This window comes from Oryctolagus cuniculus, chromosome 5 (assembly GCF_964237555.1).
Source record: "Oryctolagus cuniculus chromosome 5, mOryCun1.1, whole genome shotgun sequence".
Lineage (NCBI taxonomy): Eukaryota > Metazoa > Chordata > Mammalia > Lagomorpha > Leporidae > Oryctolagus > Oryctolagus cuniculus.
Window position 1 is genome coordinate 10,295,304 of NC_091436.1, and position 16,930 is coordinate 10,312,233.

The window sequence follows — 16,930 nt, forward strand, 5'->3', positions numbered from 1 at the left end:
TTATAGACTGGCAAAGTGATGATGCAGAGAGGAAAATATTTTTGTTTGGGGAATGATAAAGGATGTTTCTATCACTGGGATGCTCATAGGCCAAAAACACTCATGCTTCACATTGCCAGAACACTTGACAGTTTACAAGATGGCTGAACATACGTGCTCATGTTTGATGGTCACAAGAGGACAGCATCGTAAAGAAAAGCGTTTGCACCACTCTTTTGTAAGAAAGCATCCAGGGGCCGGCGCTGTGGCATAGCGGATAAAGCTGCCACAGTGCCAGCATCGCATTTGGGCACCGGTTTGAGTCCCAGCTGCTCTACTTCTGATCCAGCTCTCTGCTATGGCCTGGGACAGCAGTGGAAGCTGGCCCAAGTCCTTGGGTCCCTGCACCTGCGTGGGAGACCCGGAAGAAACTCCTAGCTCTTGGCTTCGGATCAGCTGAGCTCTGGCTGTTGTGGTCATTTGGGGAGTGAACCAATGGAATGGAAGACCTCTCTCTCTGGTCTACCTCTTTCTGTAACTCTTTCTTTCAAATAAATAAAAATAAAATCTTTAAAAAAAAAAAGCATCCAGTGGATTATAAAATATAACAGCTCTCTAAAGCTTTCTGGTCTATCATCAGCAATTCACCTGAAAACCTAGAAGGAGATAGGAAAGATACACTCTAAAATAAAGACTGAAAGAGAAAAATCTATAAAGGCAGCTTTGATTTACTGTGATAAAGACAGACACCTTATTCAACCTGGAAGCGTTACAGAGCAGGATTCTCAAAGATAAGTAATGGGCTGGTGGAAGGGAACGATGCGACTCAAGCTTTGAAAGTCTAGTTTCAGCTCCGTCAAGAGGAATGGTCACCACACTTAGCGCTGAGATTGCGCTGTACTGACCATTCTTCGTGGCAGTTATGGCCCAGGCAGCCGGAGCAGAGGCCTGCGAACCGCAATCGGGGAAGGCAGGTGCCGCGGCTCTCGGGCCAACCCAGAGTTCCTCCACCTGACCTCCGGCTTCTTGTTCTTGTTTCCTTGCTTTCCGAGAATGCGTCGTGGCCACCCTGCTGGAGAGTGTGATGGGATACTCCGGAAACCTACATAACGTTTCTATTTAAACAGAAAAAGCTGCCTTTGAAATAGGGGATGTGTATCAACGGTGCTCTCCTTGAGAAAACATTTTCAAACAGGCTAGAAGCGTGTCAAAATATTGCTCTGCTAGGCCTTCTACTTAGTAAAGCAGAAAGTAGAAGAAATACAGAGAGACAACTCACTTCCCGCAAAGTAACCTCTCTTAATAATTCAATGGAAATCTTTTTCCTATGCATGCACTTAATTAGGCAATAGCTTTGAAAGCTCTCTGCACTCTGTTTTTGACAATTATCTTGTATCTAGCAGCAGTGAGAATGATTTGACCAATGTATGAGAGCTCTTCAAGAAGTCCATGAAAGATGCTTATGATGAAAAAAAGTATACACAGATGTCAAAATCTTCTGCACCAAAACAAACTTATCCTTGAATTCCTTTTTACATACGAGCCTTACCAGATTTTAAAAATCATCTCATCTCTGGGCCGGCACTGTGGCGGATGGGTTCAGCCGCCACCTGCAGTGCCAGCATCCCATATGGGCACTGCTTCGAGACCCAGCTGCTCCACTTCTGATCCAGCTCTCTGCTATGGCCTGGGAAAGCAGTAAAAGTTGGCCCAAGTCCTTGGGCCCTGCATCCATGTGGGAGTCCCAGAGATGATCCTGACTCTGGATCGGCACAGCTCCGGCCATTGCAGCCAACTGGAGAGTGAACCATTAGATGGAAGACCTCTCTTTCTCTCTCTCTGCCTTTCCCTCTCTCTGTGTAACTCTGACTTTCAAATAAATAAATAAATCTTTTTTAAAAAATCATTGCATCTTATACCCTAATCATGGAGAAATTGAAATGCCAAAGATATGTTTTAAAAATTGACAGGGAAGAAAAGCCCATCAGTGTTTGAAACTGACTAGAGCTAGGGCTCCTTACATTCTGGGAACTGTAATGCTCACAGGTTGCTAGCTGTCAAAATTTGAAACAGAACCTACAGGGGCCGAGAAGTTTGGGGAAAAAAAAATGTGGTCAGAGGCATGGCTGGCGTGGGCTTCAGCTGACTTCAACAAACACCAAAATAGCACCAGCGTCTGTCTCAGATAAACTTGCCTTCCCAGCAGTCTCGTTTCTGCAACAAGACATTTCTATTCCATTTTCCTGAAAGCGTATTAAGCTCGCAGTGAAATGACAGTCCTGCCAGCTTTGTGTGGAGCCTGGAAGCTCTGCAGCTTTCTAATCTCCAGTCGCCACCCTTGGAAAGGCTCTGTCCTGCTCGCTCTGCTCCGAATGCGTGCAGGAAGCCTGCCAGGGGTGTGCAGCCTGCCTTCCTGCAGGAACAAGCGTGCATGTGACTTTAGAATTCCTGAAGCTCACCTGTTAATCTGGCGGTACTTGAAGTACCGAAAGTGTGCCTTGTGGAAATAAGACGCCTTAGGTAACGTTGTCTTAAAAAAAAAAAAAAAAGCTTTCTGTCAGCATTCTAACTTGAGACACCTGAAATACGGTGCCAATCTCAGGACCCTGGACCATCTGTCCTGTGTTTTCAGGCATCTAGGGCTCCTTTATTTTTTTCCTAAGATTTGTTTTATTTATTTGAAAAGGCAAAGTTACAGAGAGGGTGAGACACACACACACACACACACACACAGATCTTCCATCTGCTGGTTTGCTCCCCAAATGATCATAAATGGCCAGGGTTGCATCAGACCAAAGCCAGGAGCCAAGAACCCCATCCAGGTCTCCTGGATGGGTACAGGGGCCCAAGCACTAGGGCCATTTTCTGCTGCCTTTCCAGGCACATTAGCAGGGAGCTAGATGGGAAGTGGCACAGCGGGGACTCCAGCTGGCTTTCACATGGGATGCCTGCGTTGCTTGTGGCAGCTTCACCTGCTGTGCCACAATGCTGGCCCCCATGTAGGGCTCTTGAAACACCATCTCCTGGTCCCCAGCACAGAGCAAGCCATACCGCAGGCACCTGGGGCTCATGAGGAAGGTTCTAGTTCTCCCACAGACGTGCCTTGTCCCAGGGGCTTTCAGTCAGTCTGCCCTGTGGTGCGTATCCAGTCAGTCACTCCATGCTGTGGTGTGTATCCAGCAGGCATCACCACAATGCCAGCTGCTCCCCCTGGCTCAAGAGCAACCACTGGTTTGCTTTCATCACCTTTCAGCCCTGTGTATATTGGGAAAGGAGCTTTCAGGCAGAAGAGAGGGGCGTGAGAAAGAAGGTAGAGGTCCGCGAGCCACACCCTGCAGAATGAAAGCAGACGGGGGTCCCACAGGAGTCGTCGTCACTCTCACAGTTCTGTAGTCAGGACTCTGCAACTCGCCTGCATTGGATGCAGAGTCTCTGCTTCTGCTCCCTACAGTAAACAGTGACGTCATCCTCAAGCTGTTCTGTGCCTCCAGGGGAGAGACCGCCAAGCACAGAGGGCAAGGCTTGCCCTGTATCCCTCTGAGCAGACTGGGAGAACCGATGTCCTAGAGTGGCAGTGCCTGGTGCGGACTGGAAGAGGTGCAGGCTGTAGGAGTCAGGTGCAGAGAAGACGGTCTCCAAGTGGAGCCCATGGCGTCCATGTCACCTGGGCACTTGTTAGACACACGAGTTCTCAGCGCCACCCTCCCCCCCCCACAATGCAGAATGCTGGGAATGTGGCCCGGCTATCTGTGTTCACCAAGCCCTTCCAGGGATCACCTGCAGGCTTGGGGACACGGGCACTGTGGCTAAGGAAGGACTTGCTTTTCAGTCTTGGCTCCGCCACTTGACAGCTGTGTGAGCTTGAGCAAGTTAGTCTTTCGGAGCTCGTGGATAGCATTAAATGAGGTAACATATTTGAAGCACTTAGCGTGATTCCAGACATCCAGCGTGCACTCGACAAATCCTAGCAGCCGTGGTCAGCATTATGTATAAGGGGAAGCAGTAAGGCTTGGTCTTTGGAACTTCAACAAGCTAGCTCAGTATTACCAGTGCAAAGGGCCCTTTCAGGCACTGAGGGGTCCAAGGGTCAAACGCTTCCGCAGGAGCGCATCCACGAAGAAATGAGAACTGAACAGAGGCTCTCAGTCCCGACTCATAATCCTTACCCTCACGGAGCTTTTAAACCATTCCCTGCCCTCCACCTCAGAGCCTTAATCTCCAGGGGAGGTCCTGGGCATCTATTTTATTCTTTAAAGATTTATTTATTTCCTTGAGAGAGCGAGAGCGGGAGAGGGAGAGGGAGAGAGGTGTCTTCCATCTGCTGGTTCATTTCCCAAATGGCAGCAATGGCCGGAGCTGGGCTGTTCCAAAACCAGGAGCCAGGAGCTTCTTCCGAGTCTCCCACGTAGATGCAGAGGCCCGAGTACCTGGGCCATCTTCTATTGCTTTCCCAGGCACATTAACATGGAGCTGGATCAGAAGTGGAGCAGTCAGGACTCACATCGGCACCCATATGGGATGCCGGCACCACAGGCAGTGGGCACAGTGCCGGCCCCTGGGCATCTGTTATTTTTAAAAATCTCAAAGAATTCTACTAAAACAGTAGTGCAATCAAAGGTGACAATAATTAGAGCTAATATTTATGGAGTACTTCTTTGTGCCAGGCTTTGTGCTAACTTCTCTATTGCACATTGCTTCATATAATTCTCACAGCAACTCTATGAGGTGGTGCTATGGTGCACTTCAAAAACTTGACATTGAATTTCCACAGTGATAGTATCGGGAGGTACTTCTGCCATGGGGACTCTGCCCTCATGAGCAGACTACTGCTGTTATTACAGGAGCAGGGGTGTGATGAATTCTGATGAGCTCTGGCCTCTCCCCTGCCCCCCATCTTGTAATGCCTTCCACATGTGATGCAGTTCATAAGCCCTCACCAGGTTCAGCCCCTCAGCCTTGAACTTCCCAGCCTCCAGAACTGAGTGGAATAAGCTGTTTCCATTTACAGTACATCCAGTCTATGCTGGTGTTAGCAGTAGAAAACAGACTAAGACAAGGAAGCTCTTTCCTTTTTTTTTATTATTATTATTTTTGACAGGCAGAGTGGAAAGTGAGAGAAAGAGACAGAGAGAAAGGTCTTCCTTTGCCGTTGGTTCACCCTCCAATGGCTGCCGCGGCCGGCGTGCTGCGGCCGGCACACAGCACTGATCCGATGGCAGGAGCCAGGTGCTTCTCCTGGTCTCCCATGGGGTGCAGGGCCCAAGCACTTGGGCCATCCTCTACTGCACTCCCTGGCCACAGCAGAGAGCTGGCCTGGAAGAAGGGCAACCGGGACAGAATCCGGCGCCCCGAAGGGAACTAGAACCCGGTGTGCCGGTGCCGCAAGCCTTCCTTTATTTTACAGTTGAGGAGTTTGAGATCTGGAGAAACCAAGTAACCCCAAGGTGACAAAGCTAAGATGTAGTTTAGGGCCTGTACTCAGGTTTTAAGTTACTATCATCATTATTAAACTTTATTTATTCGAAAGGCAGAGTGACAGAGAGAGGGAGAGACAGAAAAAGAGATCTTCCATCCGCTGGTTCACTCCCCAAATGATCCTAATGGCTGGGACTGAGCCAGGAGGAAGCCTCTGGGTCTCCCACATGGGTGCAGGGGCCCAAGCACTTGGCATCCTCAGCTGCTTTCCCAGGTGCACCAGCAGGGAGCTGGCTGGGGAGCAGAGCAGCTGGGATGCCAGCCAGCGCTCCTAGGGGATGCCAGCCACCGAGGCAGCGCTTCGCGCACTGCACCAACAATGGCTGGCCCCAGATTTCAGCTATTACCTGCATTTAAAAGGAATACATTCGTTTACTCATTCATCCAACATGCATTTATGACGCACGACAGACAACTCGCTGGAAGCTGAGAAATATAAAAATGAATGTGGGTCCCCACCCCTCCTCAGGAAACTCCTGCCCCAGAGTGTTGGGGGCAGAGAAAGACAGGCAGAGCGCCGCATTGTCTTCGGACGCCCGGGTCTTAGGCCCCTCAGAAGCCAGGCCTGTCCCCGTGCAAGACCTTAGCGCCCCCGCCCCGGGGCTGGCACCCCACGCTGGCCGGGCTGCCCAGGCTTCCCAGAAGGTCCGCTCTCCCCAGGGAGGACCGCTAGCGAATTTCCAGGAGGACGGCAGAGAAGAGACCAGGGCCTGCTTTGGTTCCAGCATCCTCCAACCAGCTGGGGCTGGGAACCTGGGGCCATCAGCGACCCCCGGTGCCTCCTGGAGTCAGGGTTCTGCATTCTTTCAAACCAGGCAAGTAATTATTGAAACCCTGCGATAGGCGGCGAGGACGCCGCCTGCAGCCCCTACATACCTTCTGCCCCCCCACCCCCACCCCCGGCCCCGCCGCAGCGCGAGCGGGAAGATTTGGGGACCCCGGCCGGACTCCGGACCCGTCTTCAAGTTGCACAGGGACGCGCGGCCGCGGAACCTTTCTCCTCCGCCTCGCTCTCGCTTCCACCCGGGCCCGGTTGGGAGCGGACTCGGTGGTGGGGGACTTAAAACATGGACACCGCGGGCGCTGGGGCTGCGCCGGCCAGGGCTCGGCTGGAGGCCCCGGGACCTGCGGACGACCGGCTTTTCGTGGTGAAAGGTGAACCGCGGTGCGGGCTTCCGGGTGGAGGGGTGATCGCGCTCTGCGGGCGGCGGCCGGGTCGCGTGGCCTCGGGTCTCCCGCGAGCTCGTCTCCCCTGAGGGCCGTATTCCCCTATCCCCTCAGCGATTTGTCCCTCGCCCTGCCTTTTGTGGCTGCTGCCGTTTCTCTTCTCCTCCCCGGGAGAAACGTGGCTCCGCGGTCCTGGGGGAGAGGGGACGGGAACCTGCGTCCCTCGTCCGCACTGGAGAGCGACGCCCCCGAGTGACCGCAGGAGCCACAGGTCACGAAGGTGTCGCAGCGTTCTCCTCTCCAATAACATGGGGCCGTGACGTCTCGAATTTCTAGAGTGACTTTGAATGAGATTCTATTAGTACCTGAGACTTGTGTGCATCTTTTTAACGTTTTTTTTTTTTTTAACTCTCCCCTCCCCAAACGCCTGGCAGGTGGAATTTTCCTCGGCACCGTTGCTGCAGTGGGAATGTTAGCTGGATTTGTTACGACGTTATCGTTGGCTAAAAAGAAAAGCCCTGAATGGTTCAATAAGGTTTGTGGCACAAACCCGCTCATAGCATTTGTGTGGTTTACAATAAATAGCTTTTTTTTTTTTTTTTTTTGCATAAAGAAAATGTGGGTGACCTTATATCTTGCATTACGAAGTAAACTTGGGAGACGGTGCTGTGGCAAAGCAGTTAAAGCCGCCGATGGCCTGGGAAGGCAGCGGAAGAAACCCAAGTGCTTGGGCTCCTGCACCCGAGTGGGAGGCCTGGAGGAGGCTCCTGGCTCCCGACTTCGCTGACATTTAGAGAGAGAGCCACGGCCAATGGGTGGGAGATCTTGCTCTCTCTGTGTAACTCTGCCTTTCAAATAAATAAATTAAAAAAAAAAAAAGGTAAAAGATGCATGCATCTTTCCAGAAGCTGCCTTATTACGTGAACCTGAATCTGTAGCTCACGGACTCCAGAAGCACACGCGTTGACAGGCCTTGTTTCCATCTAAAACATGTACTCCTTTTTTGTGTTTTCTTACACTTTGAAAAAGATCTAGTACATCTCCTGTTCACAGCATGACTTTGAATGTAAATCCAGGTCATCCACTGTGAAGTGTAAGAGGCCCCAATATTTTATGTACTATTTAGAAAGAAAAAATGGTGGCAACTAAACTCTGACACTGCTCATTGCGTGAGGAGAAAGTGCATCCTGGGGTCGTGGAAGTGCACGTCAGCTTCCGAGTACAGGGATCGTACGTGTTCACTGCCGCGGACTGTGGCTCTGGAAAAGTGCCCGACACATAGTAGGTGCGCAGTGAAATTCGGTGGCACGGCTGTTATCCACCAAGGGCAGAAAATCCTCACTCCTTGAGCAAGATCGAGCAGCTGCTCTCTGGGGTGGTGAACCTCATTTCCCCGTTGCTGAGACGTTTTCTTAGCCTTCACGTGCAGTTCCATTCACATGCTGCCTGATGGCAGGGGTCGGCGCTGAGGAATGTGCCTGGGCAGTTTGGTTGTGTTTGGGCATCAGGCTGTGCTTACACTAACGTGAGCTGGCTGTGGCGTTCTTCAGCGGTAGCATCTTCTGGGGCCTCCGTGGTGTACGTGGTCTGTTGACCAGAAAGTCAGTGCTGTGCACGACTGTACTTGTTATGAGTGTCCTGTACCTGCCCCCACCCCTGTTGGTCTTATGTATCAGTGCTTCACTGTGTCCACACACGTTTACTTGGAATCTGTCATGTGGCAGGCACTCTGCCAGCCTTGTGGGCTGCACAGAGGAACAGTTACCTGCTTCCCAGGAAGTTGACTGTCTGGGGTGGGGGACAAATATTGAATATTCCCACAGATAACTATGTAATGATCATTTGTTACCAGCTATGAAGGAAAAGTGTTATAGTGACAAATCATAAACCAAATTCCTTTTCTACACACATATATTTAATATTTGTTTATTTGAAAGGCAGAGTTAGAGAGCGAGCTTCCATCCGGTGGTTCATTCCCCAAATACTCACAGTAGTCAGGGCTAGGCCAGGGTGGCAGGGGTCCAAGCACCAGCGCTCATATGGGATGCCGGTGTCACAGGTGGTGGCTTAACCCACTAAGCCACAATGCCAGCTCCTGTATTTATCTATTAAAATAACATGTCTGGATCCTGTAATGGCAAAAGACCACATGGGTTTTTGTCATCGTTTTGAGAGGCAGAGAGAGCTGCGTCTACTGCCTGGTTCACTTCCTAAATGCCTGGGATGGACCAGTTACTTAAGGCAACACCGCTGCCTTCTGTGGTCTGCACTAGCAGGAAGCTGAAGTCAGGAGCCGGAGGAAAGACTCAGGCTCCGACACACATGTCTTTTTGAACAGCAGACAGAGACAGAGAAACAGAGGCAGAGATCTTCTGTCCACTGGTTCACTCCCCCAGTGCCCAGAACAGCTAGAGCTGGACCAGGCTAACGTCAGGAGCCCAGAACTCAGGCTGGATCTTCCATGTGAGTGGTAGGAGCTTCAATATTGGAGCCATCTCCTTTTACTTCCTAGGGTGTGCATTGGCATGGAGCTGGAATCAGAAGTAGAGTAGTCAGGATTTCAAACCCACCACTGATATGGATGCAGGCATTTTAACTGCCAAACCATTCTCTTGCCCCTGTTACGAGCACTTTCTTTCTTTCTTTCTTTCTTTCTTTTTTTTTTTTTTTTTGTTTAGACAGGCAGAGTTAGACAGTGAGAGAGAGAGAGACAGAGATAAAGGTCTTCCTTCCGTTGGTTCATCCCCCAAATGGCTACGGCCAGCGCGCTGTGCCAATCCAAAGCCAGGAGCCAGGTGCTTCCTCCTGGTCTCCCATGGGGTGCAGGGCCCAAGCACTTGGACCATCCTCCACTGCACTCCCGGGCCACAGCAGAGAGCTGGCCTGGAAGAGGGGCAACCGGGACAGAATCCGGCGCCCCGACTGGGACTAGAACCCTGGGTGCCAGCGCCGCAGGCAGAGAATTAGCCAAGTGAGCCATGGCGCCGGCCACAAGCACTTTCAAAATAATACTAAGATATTTCAATTGATGGTACAGAAGCAGTGGTATAAGGCATTGCTGGTGCCTTCATATAACCAAGCCAGAGGCATCTAACTATGCTAGTAGTCATTGCGTTCTTCATTACAGTGTACCTATAACTTTATTTATTTATTTATTTTAAACAATTTATTTTATTTATTCTAAAGGCAGAGTTACAGAGATGCAGAGAGAGAGACAGGTCTTCCACCCGTTGGTTCACTTCCTAGAATGGCCGCAGTGGCTGGAGCTGCGCCAATCTGAAGCTAGGAGCTTCTTCCGGGTCTCCCAGGGAGGGGGTAGGGGACCAAGGACTTGGGCCACCTTCCACTGCTTTGCTAGGCCATACATAGCTGAGAGCTTGGAAGTGGAGCAGCGCCCATATGGGATGCCGGCACTACAGGCTTTACCCGCCACACCACAGCACTGGCCCCACATCTATAACTTTAAAAAATAAGTCAATGTTATGTAAGAATGCCACTTATAAAGCCGTGAAGTTACTAATTTTATTAAATCATGACACTTGATTAATATCCTGTTTCAGAAATGGGAAGCATGGGGTGGGCGTTTGTACAGCAGTTAAGTTGCTGCTTGTGAGGCTTCCATTCCGTATCTGTGTGCCTGGTTCAAGTCCCGGCTCCACTGCTAGAGCACCCTGGGAGGCAGTCGATGATGGCTCAGTACTGGGGTCCCTGGCTCCCACTTGGGAGACCTGAATTGAGTTTCAGGTTCCTGACTTTGTCCTAGCCTGTGCTTGGATATTGTGGGCATTTGGGGAGTGAACCAGTGAACAAAAGATCTCTTTCTCTCTACCTTTCAAGTAAAATGAATTTCTAAAACTTTAAAACAGAAACATGCATAGAGCATCTGAGCTCTTATAGTGAAGTAGGCTTTTCCGTAGATTGCGTAGACTGAGATGCAGTAGACTGAGATGCAGGCTGAACTAGCTGCTTTTTTCCCACAAAAATATTTTCAGTTGGAAGAGCCAGCAATAAACTATAGTTATTCACAAGTGGATGTTTGGCAGACATATTCTTAAAATAAATGAAATAAGCCTGTCTCTTCAAACAAGCAATTGTCAGTATGAGAGTTTGTTTCCACTGATAAAATTCAAGCTTTCAAGTGAAAAGGAGTTTTTAGAAAACTTGTATCTGCTGTGAGCTTGACAGCTGCTCAGTACTTAATGGCTCTTCTGGTGAAAGTTCATGAAGACGTTAATGATGTCATGTTCTTGTTTGTTTTAAAAAAGACCAGTATTTCCTGAGTGATCATCATGCGTGGACAGAAAGATCCATTGCAGCGCAGAGCAGGGGCAAGCACTTGGCTTCCATGTCAGAGACGCTGGGTTTAATTCTCTGCTGTGGCTCCTGACTCCAGCTCCCTGCTGATGCGGACCTGTGAGGCGGTGAGGTTGGCTGCAGCGATTGGGTTCCTGCCGCATACGTGGGAGATCTGGGTTGAGTTCTCAGCTCCTGGCTTTGGCCTTGACCAACCACCCGATGCAAGCATCTGGGGAGGAAACCAGCAGCTGGGAGTGTTCTCATTCTCTCAAATAAATCAACAAAAGGCCAAAATAAACTAATGGATTTTAATGTAACAAAAAAATTTTGTTGCTATGAGTTAAGATATTGTATTGCAACTAACCTTTATTTATTTATTTTTTACAATTTATTTATTTGAAAGGCAGAGTTACAGAGAGGCGGGGGGGGGGGGGGGGCGGGGAGGGAGAGGGAGGTCTTCCATCTGATGGTTCACTCCCCAAATGGCTGGAGCTGAAACAATCCAAAGTCAAAAGCTTCTTCTGGGCCGGCGCCGCGGCTCACTAGGCTAATCCTCTGCCTGCGGCGCCAGCACACCGGGTTCTAGTCCCGGTCGGGGCGCCGGATTCTGTCCCGGTTGCTCCTCTTCCAGTCTAGCTCTCTGCTGTGGCCAGGGAGTGCAGTGGAGGATGGCCCAAGTGCTTGGGCCCTGCACCCCATGGGAGACCAGGAGAAGCACCTGGCTCCTGGCTTCGGATCAGCGGGGTGCGCCAGCCGCAGCGCGGGCCGCGGCGGCCAATGGAGGGTGAACCAACGGCAAAGGAAGACCTTTCTCTCTCTCTGTCTCTCTCTCTCACTGTCCACTCTGCCTGTCAAAAAAAAAAAAAAAAAAAGCTTCTTCTGGGTCTCAGACGTGGGTGCAGGGGCCCAAGCCCATCTTTACTGCCTTCCCAGGCCACAGCAGAGAGCTGGATTGGAAGTGGCCCAACCGGGACGCCAGCTGGCGCCCATATGGGATGCCAGCATTGCAGGCAGCAGCTTTATCTGCTACACCACAGTGCCAGCCCCACAACTAACCCTTAAAATACTATTTTTCAAGGTTTTTTTTTTTTTTTTTTTTTTGAGATATATTTATTTATTTGAATGGCAGAGTTACAGAGAGAAGGGAGAGACAGAGGTGTTGTATCTGCTGGTTCACTCCACATTGTCACAATGGCTGGGGCTGGTCCAGCTCAAAGCCAGGAGCCAAATCCTTGGGCCAATCTCCCACTGCTTTCCCAGGTACATTAGCAGGGAGCTGGATTGGAAGTGGAGCAGGCAGGACCCAAACCAGCCCTCCTAACCAGCTATGCCTCAATGTTGGCTCCTCTCTGTTGAGTTTTTATGTGTTGTAAAAGAAGGAAAGCTATTAACATACTTCTTCCTTTTCTAACTACAAATCTTTGTGAGGATAGATTTTATTCATGACCTTTAACCAAAACAAAACCCAGAAAATATTACAACAGACTAGTGCAGAGGCAGATATAAAAGTCCAACTATCTGGATACCAATAAATACTGATGAATATAACCCACATAATTGAAAATCTGGGGTCCAAGTGTAACAGGATCCCAAGACCAGTAAGTTTGAGAACCACTGTTTTGGATGGTGAAGTATATTATGAAAAGTTCTGCCTCCCTCTGGGAAGCATTTGAATTGGAGCACTACCACATAGACTGTTTTAGAGGTCAAGTGGTTTGCAGAATTCAACATCTGGAGCACGCAGTTAGTGAGTTTGTACTGAGCAACCACCAGCTTAAACTTAGGTGGTGCACTTTAGAGTCGCCCCCTGGAGGGCTTCAGCAACAGTAATCATGCCTGGCAGGAGAGTACTAACCACGTGATAACTGCTTTTCTAATGTCTGTCTTCATTGAACCCCTTCACAACCCTAGGAGCCACTGCTGCTGTATGTTGTCTCCATAAAGAGCAGGAAGCTGAGGCACGGATGGATTAAGCAGTTTGCCAACATGGTACTCTCTTTGGTTACTTAGGGAGAATAAATGATACCTTTTAACAGCATTGTTATTTAAATACTTGTAGACGGTCCACTAGCCTGGGAACCTAGGTATTAACTATAATATAAGTCCAAATTGCAATCCAAAAGGACTTCAAGATGATACACTTTTCAACTGCAGACTGCCTGTGCTTATTTCAGCATGATATGATTCCCTTAACATCTTATTTTCATTGTCTTAGCTCAGTTGTATGCCAGAAAACAGAGTTGGAAAGTAATCAATGGGGCCTGTGCTGTGGCGCGGCGGGTTGATGCCCTGGCCTGAGGCACCGGCATCCCATGTGGGCGCCAGTTCTAGTCCCGGCTGCTCCACTTCTGATCCGGCTCTCTGCTGTGGCCTGGGAAGGCAGTGAAGGATGGCCCAGGTCCTTGGGCCCCTGCACCCGCGTAGGAGGCCCGGGAAAAGATCCTGGGTCCTGGCTTTGCATCGGCGCAGCTCTGGCCGTTGCGGCCAGTTGGGGAGTGAACTGTTGGATGGAGGACCTCTCTCTCTCTTCTCCTTTCTCTGTGTAGCTCTGACTTTCAAATAAATAAATAAATAAATCTAAAAAAAAAAAAAAAAAAGGAAGGTAATCGTGCTGAATGAAAGTTTCTTTGTGATTCCTTGAATAACAGAAAGAGGAAGTGCAAGCTGAGGTAAATGATTCTCTCTTGAGCTTCTTTGATCTATATATAGTATATATATAGTATATATATATAGTATATATATATAGTATAGGGAAATACTAAATTGAACGTTCTTTTTAAAAATCCTTTTGAATTACATAAAATTCATCCCAGTATTAAATTAATAAAAAGCTAAACATGTATATGAGTCATAATATTTGTAGGTTATTCTGACAAACTGAGCAGATACCTCTTGATAGGCCCTCCTTATGTGAGTTAATTCTTCTCTCCTGATAAGAATGCAGTAGCTGGAGGGACACCTTGGTCTTCAGGCATGGAGATGTTATAAATGCAGCGTTTGCATTTAGAAAATGCTTTTCTTTATCTTGAGGATGCAAAATACCATAACTGCAGTACAATTTATTAAATTCATTTCCATATATAGATACTTTGATTCTGATTTAAATCAAAAACAATAGGGCAGTGCAGAAAAATGTAGGTTTTGTACACAGACGTGTGTGCATGCACACACACATATCTGGAAAAGTTCATGGGAAAATGTGTATATGAGAAAGCCATGTATGGATTTCAAAAAAATTTTGTACCCAAATAAGTTTATCTTTTAATTTCATTTTCTGCAAACTTTGTGAACCCCTTGTATGTGGCTAGCATGTGTAGCATTTTTTTTTGACAAATTAGTCTTTTGCTGTAGCAAACTAACTAATGTTCACTTTGAAAAATTAGAAAATGATATATGAATGTCATGTGGCATTCTTCCTCAGGAAAAAGCTTATGACAAAGCCTATGAATAGGTTTTTTTAAAGCTTAATAAGGGCAGATCAATTTTTAACATCAAGTTTCTTTTTTTTTTTTTTTTTTGACAGGCAGAGTGGACAGTGAGAGAGAGAGACAGAGAGAGAGAAAGGTCTTCCTTTGCCGTTGGTTCACCCTCCAATGGCCGCCGCGGCCGGCGCACCGCGCTGATCCGATGGCAGGAGCCAGGAGCCAGGTGCTTCTCCTTGTCTCCCATGGGGTGCAGGGCCCAAGCACCTGGGCCATCCTCCACTGCACTCCCTGGCCACAGCAGAGAGCTGGCCTGGAAGAGGGGCAACCGGGACAGAATCCGGCGCCCCGACCGGGACTAGAACTCGGTGTGCCGGCGCCGCGAGGCGGAAGATTAGCCTAGTGAGCCGCGGCGCCGGCCCAACATCAAGTTTCTACTAAAACTCATTTTTAGAAGTATGTAGCCAGTAATAACTCATCTTCCAATCAATGTATGGGACTGATACCACATTAATAGGTTTGTAAAAAACCTAAAAGATGTAAGAATTTGTGATACTACTATGTTATCAAGGGTTATTTTCATGCATAGTTATCTTTTTTACTTGATTTAGTATAACAAATGTGGGTTTATATAGACTTAAAATACCTATACATAGGCTGGTTTTCTTCCTTCCCAGGGAAATAACAAGTTTTTAATCTGTGTTTCTAAAATGAAATTTAGGCCAAAGCACTTACCCAGACCCTGGTTTAATAATATTTGGATAATGCCCCTACTTCTGCATGAAAATTCAGGCCAGTTAAAAGTCAGTGCTTTTTTTGTGAGATCTGTGGTATCTAGGGAACCACTGTAGAATTATAGCAACATGGGAAAAGGAGTCAGATACGAGAATATTTTGTTTTCCTTGTAGAAAATGGCAAAGGAAAACATCAGGATGATTCGTTGGTTACAAGCTATATTTACAAGAAGTGTTAAGTCAGCCTATACTGAGTCCTTAACTATACTTATGGTGCTAGGTCAGGAATACTGATCAACAAAGCAGTGGCCTTTTCTATGCTAGAAACAGCATTCACACAGACGAGACATGCATAAGAAAAACTGTGCTGAGTTACAGGTTGAACGGTGCGAAGAAAAGTATTCTAAGGAAATGACTTCAGCAACAAGATATTATAAATTTGCTATTTCTTACAGATTAGCTAACCAGTTTAATGTCAGTCTAATTAAAGTACCAGTGAGTGATAGAGATGGAGGATAGAGAAATCTTGACAGAATGTCTAGGGTTTTTCTGGAAGTCTAAGCAGGCACAGTGCCTCGCATACTTGTATTTGTCAGTAGAGAAGCCCTGTAAGGAGTAGCCATGCTGACATTTGACCTTGTGGTCTGCCTTGCCGTTATCATGTTGCTTATGCAGAGAATCATTCATTTCAAACACTCCCAGGATGTGTTTTTTGTTTTTTTTTCTGAATGGCCTATTTTTACTCAAACCTTTGTGACTTCATTTCAGGGAAGTATGTCCACGGCTGCCTTACCAGAGAGTGGGTCTTCCCTTGCCTTGCGAGCTCTGGGCTGGGGCTCACTTTGTGCGTGGTGTGGGGTCGGTGTGATCAGCTTCGCAGTCTGGAAAGCCCTAGGAGTTCACAGTGTAAGTAACTGCAGTCTGTGGTCGGTGTGTGCTGTTTATTCTTCTTTCTTCAACCTGAATCTTCCTGGTTTTTCAAATTTGCACATAGTTTGGTCACTGTCGGGCTAAATTCTTATTAATAACCAGGTAACTTCTCACTACTAGTAATTCATAGATAACTAAGTTTTTGAAGCTGGTGGATCCTCACATATAGTTAGTAATGAATAATTCATGAGTAATGTTCCGTACAAATTGCCATTAGCTACTCCTTTGATAAAACTAGTGATTTAGGGGGTGGGCAGTGTGGCACAGTGGGTTAAGCCACTGCTTGAGATGCCTGCAGCCCATATCGCAGTGCCTGGGATTGATTCCTGCCTCAGCTTCCTGCTCATGTGTACTCCGGGAAGCAGCAGATGATGGCGTGAGTATTTGGGTCCCTGCCACCCAAGTGAGAGGCCAGATGGAGTTTCTGGCTCCTGGTTTTGACCTGGCCCAGTGCTGCCTGTTACAGGCATTTGGGGAGTGAGCCAGCAGATGGAAGTGCGTGCTCACTCTCTCTCTGCCACTCTTTCAAATAAATGAAAATACACTTTAGAAAAGAGTAATTGAGAATGACTTCCTATGCTGTTTTACATCTATATATATAAACATCCTTATAAAGTATTTTTAAATTAATTGCTTATATTATTAACATATTATTCACACATTATTTAGAAAAATCCCAAAAGCCTATATATACATATGCGTATGTATGTGTGTGTATATATATGAATGTGTGAACAGGTATATGTGTGGGAATATATACATATGTATTTGAATATATGCATACTATGTATGTGTATAACAGGTGTGCATGTGTATGTATGTAAAATTTATACCACACACTAAAGCACTATATGTTAGGAATGACTGACCTTTTTTTCAGCACAACTGATAGGAAGTTCTGTGGCCCTGGCTTCTTGTGACAGATGA

General features: G+C 47.7%; 1 protein-coding gene across 1 annotated transcript in view; it reads left to right on the plus strand.

Moving 5' to 3' along the window:
• Positions 1-6,459: 6,459 nt before the first annotated feature.
• Positions 6,460-16,930, plus strand: part of TMEM242 (transmembrane protein 242) — a 35,969-nt gene continuing 25,498 nt past the window's right edge. The window contains exons 1-3 of the mRNA XM_002714955.5: positions 6,460-6,609; positions 7,056-7,156; positions 15,842-15,979. Of these exons, the coding sequence (XP_002715001.2) occupies positions 6,522-6,609; positions 7,056-7,156; positions 15,842-15,979 (327 nt within the window). The 5' untranslated portion in view covers positions 6,460-6,521. The remainder of the gene's footprint in view (positions 6,610-7,055; positions 7,157-15,841; positions 15,980-16,930) is intronic.